The sequence below is a fragment of the Geotrypetes seraphini genome, chromosome 3 (assembly GCF_902459505.1).
Source record: "Geotrypetes seraphini chromosome 3, aGeoSer1.1, whole genome shotgun sequence".
Taxonomy (NCBI): domain Eukaryota; kingdom Metazoa; phylum Chordata; class Amphibia; order Gymnophiona; family Dermophiidae; genus Geotrypetes; species Geotrypetes seraphini.
Window position 1 is genome coordinate 98,189,675 of NC_047086.1, and position 6,923 is coordinate 98,196,597.

Consider the following 6,923-nt stretch of genomic DNA (forward strand, 5'->3'; position numbering starts at 1 on the left):
GCAGCCACACATTTGTGTTTTGTTGGACTTACTGTTATAGTGTGTGGAGTCTGAACTGGATGCAAGTAGACTCACATGCCAGTGCTCAATAAATCGTTTGAATGAGTACCAGGAACTGATTCATTTGGAGTGTTTTTGTTCCCTGTATGGAGAAAGGGTCCAGCAGGACTTCCTACTTGAAGGAAGCACGCGAAGGTGGAGTTTAAGTGAGCAGAGTCCAGGTAATACTGAGGATACAGGTACCGGCTCCGCTACAATTGGTATCAGGAGTGGGATAGTGTGCCTCCTGCTGGACATTCTGAGAATTTTTGGAAAAAAAAAATATATATATTTTTTGGGAAAAAAAAAAAAAAGTTTTTGGACTTTAGCTAATTTGTTGTTTTAGCTTGTTATTTTAGTTTATTATATTGGTGCCTGTCCTGGAGGATCCGGTGTCCAGACGTTCCTGTTGAGGGTGACCAGAGGGATTCTGCCTGACCGTGGTGAATCGGAGGCCGAGAAGGATCTGGAGAACCGGTGTAAATAATAAGAGGACAAAAACGCAGTAACGACTGGGGGCCAAGGAGGCCTACAATCAAAAGGCTCAGACTCACCTTGCTCTCTGGTAAGCTGCTAGACCAGGGGGGGTGAGGGAATTGGCTGCCCTAGTTATATGGTACCGCACTTGGGTTGGTCTTTCTGTTTGTTTCTATTGGCAGGCCGCACGACAAGATGGACCAGCAACAGCTGATCGCGTTCCTGACCGCCGAGAGGCAAAAACAAAGCGAAGACCTACAGGCTGTACTCAAGGCGACCCAGGACTTATGGGAGCACAGCCAGGAACAAGCCAGGCAGCAGCACAATGAACTTGTGATGGCTATGGGTGAGCAGACCAAGCTATTAGCTCAGCTGCTACAGTGCTCATTCCCAAATACAGCCAGTGGACCAGTCCAGAGACTGGTAACAGAAAGGACTACTTCCTTACAGGCCCCTGAAGAAAATAAGGAACAGGCCCGGGGGGATAGGAATACGGGATCCCAAGGTCGGACCCAGGAAACGGGGTGGTCCAAGCCCAGGGAGGTCTCCCGGGAGAGGCTACGGTGTTTCTGCTGTGGGAAAGAGGGGCATACACAAAGATTCTGTAAAAAGAAAAGAGATTTTGTGTACGCCCGGGGACTAGCGGACAAGCACCCTAGGGAATACCGGGTAAAAGTCCAAGTAGAGAACAAAGAAGTATCGGCACTGGTGGATACAGGAGCCGAGCAATCGGTGATCTCAGGGCAATTGTGGAAACAGTTAGGGGGAAGCCCAGGCCCAGGAGTGGAGAAGGTACCCATAACATGTATCCATGGGAAGTCCCATGAATACCCTCTTACCCAGTTGAACCTTCAGTATAAGGGAAAAAAATCCCTCTTGCCTGTGGCCGTATTAGAGTCGACACCTTACCCATTAATTTTGGGTCGGGATTGGCTGGTACAGGCACAGATAGGAAGGGTCAGCGGTGGGGAGAGACAGGGAGGTTATGTGTTGGGCACTCAGGTAGAAGGAAGTATAGTTGAGGCTCCAGCAAGGACACGCAGAGCCCGTGTGCAGAAAACGAAGCAGTGGAAGCCTACGATTAGGTGGGCCCCACTGTCGGACCAGGCCAGGGCTCCCACACGGGCATACCTTAGAGCTGCGGGTTATGACCTGTATGCTGCTCATGACCAAGTTATCCCGGCTAGGGGAAGGGCCCTGGTAAAAACCGACATTCAAGTGTCGCCCCCGCCAGGTGCTTACCTTAGGGTGGCGCCAAGATCAGGGTTAGCATTAAAACACTCCGTAGATGTGGCTGCGGGAGTAATCGACCCTGACTTTAGAGGAAACTTGGCAGTGGTATTGGTTAATCAGGGGGATACCGAATACAGTGTCCAACCCGGGGATCCCATCGCTCAGATGGTGTGCGAGCGAATTTGGCACGCCAGGTTGGAGCAACGGGTAAGGCTCCCGGATACAGAAAGGGGAGAACAGGGATTTGGGTCCACAGGGGTGAAGACACCAGAAATAGGAACACCCTCGGACTTAAGTCTCCACCTGAAGAAAGAGATTGAGACCGCTAAGCTAGCCTTCCTGGATGCTGAGATACTTAAATTAAGGGATGAGTTGACAGCAGCCAGAAAGGATTGGGAGGCCAAAGGGAAATCTCAAGCAGAAACCAAGGATCAAGCTTGGGCGGATCAGTTAGACAGGAATAGGCAGCAGGCTAGGGACGAAAGCACTGCCCAATTCCAGAGAGAATCTGAGAAGCTGACTAACCTCATAGAGCAGGTGAATTCCCAGCTTAAGGTGGTCCAAGAGCAAGTTAAGGAAAGTCAGACTCAGCAACAAGCAATACAAAATAGTGTCAGGGAAATCAAAAATACTTGCGGTGAGCTAACCACCAGAACTGGCACGACAGAAGGTTGGGTGGCAAGGCAGAGATTGCAAGAAGAACAAATAGAGGAACACGCTCAACACTTTGAAAAGGTTCTAGATACATTTAAAGGTATGGACCAGGACCTTGAGGAAGTGAGACAGCAAATGGAGAACATGCAGAAAGAAGAGTTGGGTGGTATAACCCAGGTGATAGCTGCATTGGCTCAGAGGGTGGATGGTTTGGAAGGGGCCAAGAGTCAGGTTGATGGGGCTTTAGGAGAACCATGCAAGCCACCTCTGTTGAGATGGCCCGAGGACTTTGAGGACCCCGATCCGCCAACTTTAGAGCCAGCTAAGAAATTTAACAAACCAAGGAGACGCTACTAACTTGATGTACTGCTAGCTCAGATGTTATTGTCAGGCTTAGTGGCAATGTAGGAAGGATAAATCAGAGGACAGTCATCATTTTAGGGTGAGGGTATGTCACGAACCTAGCCCTAGAGCTGGTCGCGTGCCAGGCTTTGCTAGTGCAAAAGCTAGCCCTTTAATTCAAAGGGCTAATCAGGGAGATAAGGTTAAGCTCAGTGGAAAGAAAATGCTGGATTTTCCCTTTAACTCTGAAGCAAACAACCAGCAGGGGGTGGAGGTTGTAGAGAGGAACAGCTTAGAACAGCCTCTGAGTCATGCCTCTTCCTCTGCTGTCCCACAGCTGAAAGTGATAAGCAGGAAACCAGTCAAGCCTAAGCAGGCAGTGCAACTAACTCCTCCTCCTGTGAGAACAGGGCGTGGGCGTCTCTGCAATTTAGAGGCTGCTCTCAGAAGGAGAAAGTTAGTCTTCCCTGAGCCAGCTACAGGAGAGGGCTCACCTGAGGCAGTGCTTCATTCCCAGGATATTGAAATGCTTGAGGCAGATACTGACCTGGGGCTCAACCAGCAAGCAGTTCCAGAGCCGATGGAATGTTCCCAACCAGATGAACTGACTGAGGATACCGGCATGGATTTCAGCTAAGTAGCTGGGCTGGGTGATTAGCATAGTAGCAGCAGTGCTCTGACTGTTTGTGCTTTAAAACAAGTTCTGTTGGAATTGTTTTTGTCTGGTGCTGCTGTGCTATGTCTTGAAGCAAAAAGAAAAAAAAAAAACGTTTTTGTTTTTCAACTTTAAAGTGTTATGAAAGCATGAAGTTTATCTATTTTGGTTGCTGAAGAATGTTCTGAGGGAAGTTAAGCAAGTGGGGAGAATTCACTAACAACTAGGTTGGGTTAGTGGGGCCATTCTTGGCATTCTGTTTTCAGAAAGTTTAATAGTGAATTCACTTGCTCCCCTCCCCCATTAGCTTACCTGAGCTGATTGGGGATCAAGCCGGTCTAATCTAAAGGCTTGTACTCAGCACCGTAAGGAGTGCTATCAGGAAGCTTGTTGGCCTGGTGAATGATAAAGGCAACGGCATATTTTGGACTTTCATTTGCTGACTTGGACAATATTAACTTTTGAGTTTTTGTCAGGATTTTTGAACTACCTGAATGAAGGTGTGAGCTGTGATATACCTTTTTGTAGCAGCCACACATTTGTGTTTTGTTGGACTTACTGTTATAGTGTGTGGAGTCTGAACTGGATGCAAGTAGACTCACATGCCAGTGCTCAATAAATCGTTTGAATGAGTACCAGGAACTGATTCATTTGGAGTGTTTTTGTTCCCTGTATGGAGAAAGGGTCCAGCAGGACTTCCTACTTGAAGGAAGCACGCGAAGGTGGAGTTTAAGTGAGCAGAGTCCGGGTAATACTGAGGATACAGGTACCGGCTCCGCTACAATTGGTATCAGGAGTGGGATAGTGTGCCTCCTGCTGGACATTCTGAGAATTTTTGGAAAAAAAAAATATATATATTTTTTGGGAAAAAAAAAAAAAAAGTTTTTGGACTTTAGCTAATTTGTTGTTTTAGCTTGTTATTTTAGTTTATTATATTGGTGCCTGTCCTGGAGGATCCGGTGTCCAGACGTTCCTGTTGAGGGTGACCAGAGGGATTCTGCCTGACCGTGGTGAATCGGAGGCCGAGAAGGATCTGGAGAACCGGTGTAAATAATAAGAGGACAAAAACGCAGTAACGACTGGGGGCCAAGGAGGCCTACAATCAAAAGGCTCAGACTCACCTTGCTCTCTGGTAAGCTGCTAGACCAGGGGGGGTGAGGGAATTGGCTGCCCTAGTTATATGGTACCGCACTTGGGTTGGTCTTTCTGTTTGTTTCTATTGGCAGGCCGCACGACAAGATGGACCAGCAACAGCTGATCGCGTTCCTGACCGCCGAGAGGCAAAAACAAAGCGAAGACCTACAGGCTGTACTCAAGGCGACCCAGGACTTATGGGAGCACAGCCAGGAACAAGCCAGGCAGCAGCACAATGAACTTGTGATGGCTATGGGTGAGCAGACCAAGCTATTAGCTCAGCTGCTACAGTGCTCATTCCCAAATACAGCCAGTGGACCAGTCCAGAGACTGGTAACAGAAAGGACTACTTCCTTACAGGCCCCTGAAGAAAATAAGGAACAGGCCCGGGGGGATAGGAATACGGGATCCCAAGGTCGGACCCAGGAAACGGGGTGGTCCAAGCCCAGGGAGGTCTCCCGGGAGAGGCTACGGTGTTTCTGCTGTGGGAAAGAGGGGCATACACAAAGATTCTGTAAAAAGAAAAGAGATTTTGTGTACGCCCGGGGACTAGCGGACAAGCACCCTAGGGAATACCGGGTAAAAGTCCAAGTAGAGAACAAAGAAGTATCGGCACTGGTGGATACAGGAGCCGAGCAATCGGTGATCTCAGGGCAATTGTGGAAACAGTTAGGGGGAAGCCCAGGCCCAGGAGTGGAGAAGGTACCCATAACATGTATCCATGGGAAGTCCCATGAATACCCTCTTACCCAGTTGAACCTTCAGTATAAGGGAAAAAAATCCCTCTTGCCTGTGGCCGTATTAGAGTCGACACCTTACCCATTAATTTTGGGTCGGGATTGGCTGGTACAGGCACAGATAGGAAGGGTCAGCGGTGGGGAGAGACAGGGAGGTTATGTGTTGGGCACTCAGGTAGAAGGAAGTATAGTTGAGGCTCCAGCAAGGACACGCAGAGCCCGTGTGCAGAAAACGAAGCAGTGGAAGCCTACGATTAGGTGGGCCCCACTGTCGGACCAGGCCAGGGCTCCCACACGGGCATACCTTAGAGCTGCGGGTTATGACCTGTATGCTGCTCATGACCAAGTTATCCCGGCTAGGGGAAGGGCCCTGGTAAAAACCGACATTCAAGTGTCGCCCCCGCCAGGTGCTTACCTTAGGGTGGCGCCAAGATCAGGGTTAGCATTAAAACACTCCGTAGATGTGGCTGCGGGAGTAATCGACCCTGACTTTAGAGGAAACTTGGCAGTGGTATTGGTTAATCAGGGGGATACCGAATACAGTGTCCAACCCGGGGATCCCATCGCTCAGATGGTGTGCGAGCGAATTTGGCACGCCAGGTTGGAGCAACGGGTAAGGCTCCCGGATACAGAAAGGGGAGAACAGGGATTTGGGTCCACAGGGGTGAAGACACCAGAAATAGGAATACCCTCGGACTTAAGTCTCCACCTGAAGAAAGAGATTGAGACCGCTAAGCTAGCCTTCCTGGATGCTGAGATACTTAAATTAAGGGATGAGTTGACAGCAGCCAGAAAGGATTGGGAGGCCAAAGGGAAATCTCAAGCAGAAACCAAGGATCAAGCTTGGGCGGATCAGTTAGACAGGAATAGGCAGCAGGCTAGGGACGAAAGCACTGCCCAATTCCAGAGAGAATCTGAGAAGCTGACTAACCTCATAGAGCAGGTGAATTCCCAGCTTAAGGTGGTCCAAGAGCAAGTTAAGGAAAGTCAGACTCAGCAACAAGCAATACAAAATAGTGTCAGGGAAATCAAAAATACTTGCGGTGAGCTAACCACCAGAACTGGCACGACAGAAGGTTGGGTGGCAAGGCAGAGATTGCAAGAAGAACAAATAGAGGAACACGCTCAACACTTTGAAAAGGTTCTAGATACATTTAAAGGTATGGACCAGGACCTTGAGGAAGTGAGACAGCAAATGGAGAACATGCAGAAAGAAGAGTTGGGTGGTATAACCCAGGTGATAGCTGCATTGGCTCAGAGGGTGGATGGTTTGGAAGGGGCCAAGAGTCAGGTTGATGGGGCTTTAGGAGAACCATGCAAGCCACCTCTGTTGAGATGGCCCGAGGACTTTGAGGACCCCGATCCGCCAACTTTAGAGCCAGCTAAGAAATTTAACAAACCAAGGAGACGCTACTAACTTGATGTACTGCTAGCTCAGATGTTATTGTCAGGCTTAGTGGCAATGTAGGAAGGATAAATCAGAGGACAGTCATCATTTTAGGGTGAGGGTATGTCACGAACCTAGCCCTAGAGCTGGTCGCGTGCCAGGCTTTGCTAGTGCAAAAGCTAGCCCTTTAATTCAAAGGGCTAATCAGGGAGATAAGGTTAAGCTCAGTGGAAAGAAAATGCTGGATTTTCCCTTTAACTCTGAA

At 49.0% G+C, this 6,923-nt stretch overlaps 2 protein-coding genes across 2 annotated transcripts; both read left to right on the forward strand.

The window, feature by feature from the left end:
* The first annotated feature begins 349 nt into the window (after window positions 1–349).
* On the forward strand, window positions 350–2,793 carry LOC117358182. The gene has a single exon (XM_033939790.1). The coding sequence runs from the start codon at window positions 712–714 to the stop codon at window positions 2,758–2,760; it is 2,049 nt and encodes a 682-aa protein (XP_033795681.1). The 5' UTR covers window positions 350–711; the 3' UTR covers window positions 2,761–2,793.
* A 1,526-nt stretch (window positions 2,794–4,319) lies between these two features.
* LOC117357185 lies at window positions 4,320–6,688 on the forward strand. Its single transcript, XM_033937555.1, has one exon. It carries the CDS (start codon window positions 4,640–4,642, stop codon window positions 6,686–6,688), a length of 2,049 nt encoding a protein of 682 aa, XP_033793446.1. The 5' UTR covers window positions 4,320–4,639.
* The last annotated feature ends 235 nt before the right edge of the window (window positions 6,689–6,923 follow it).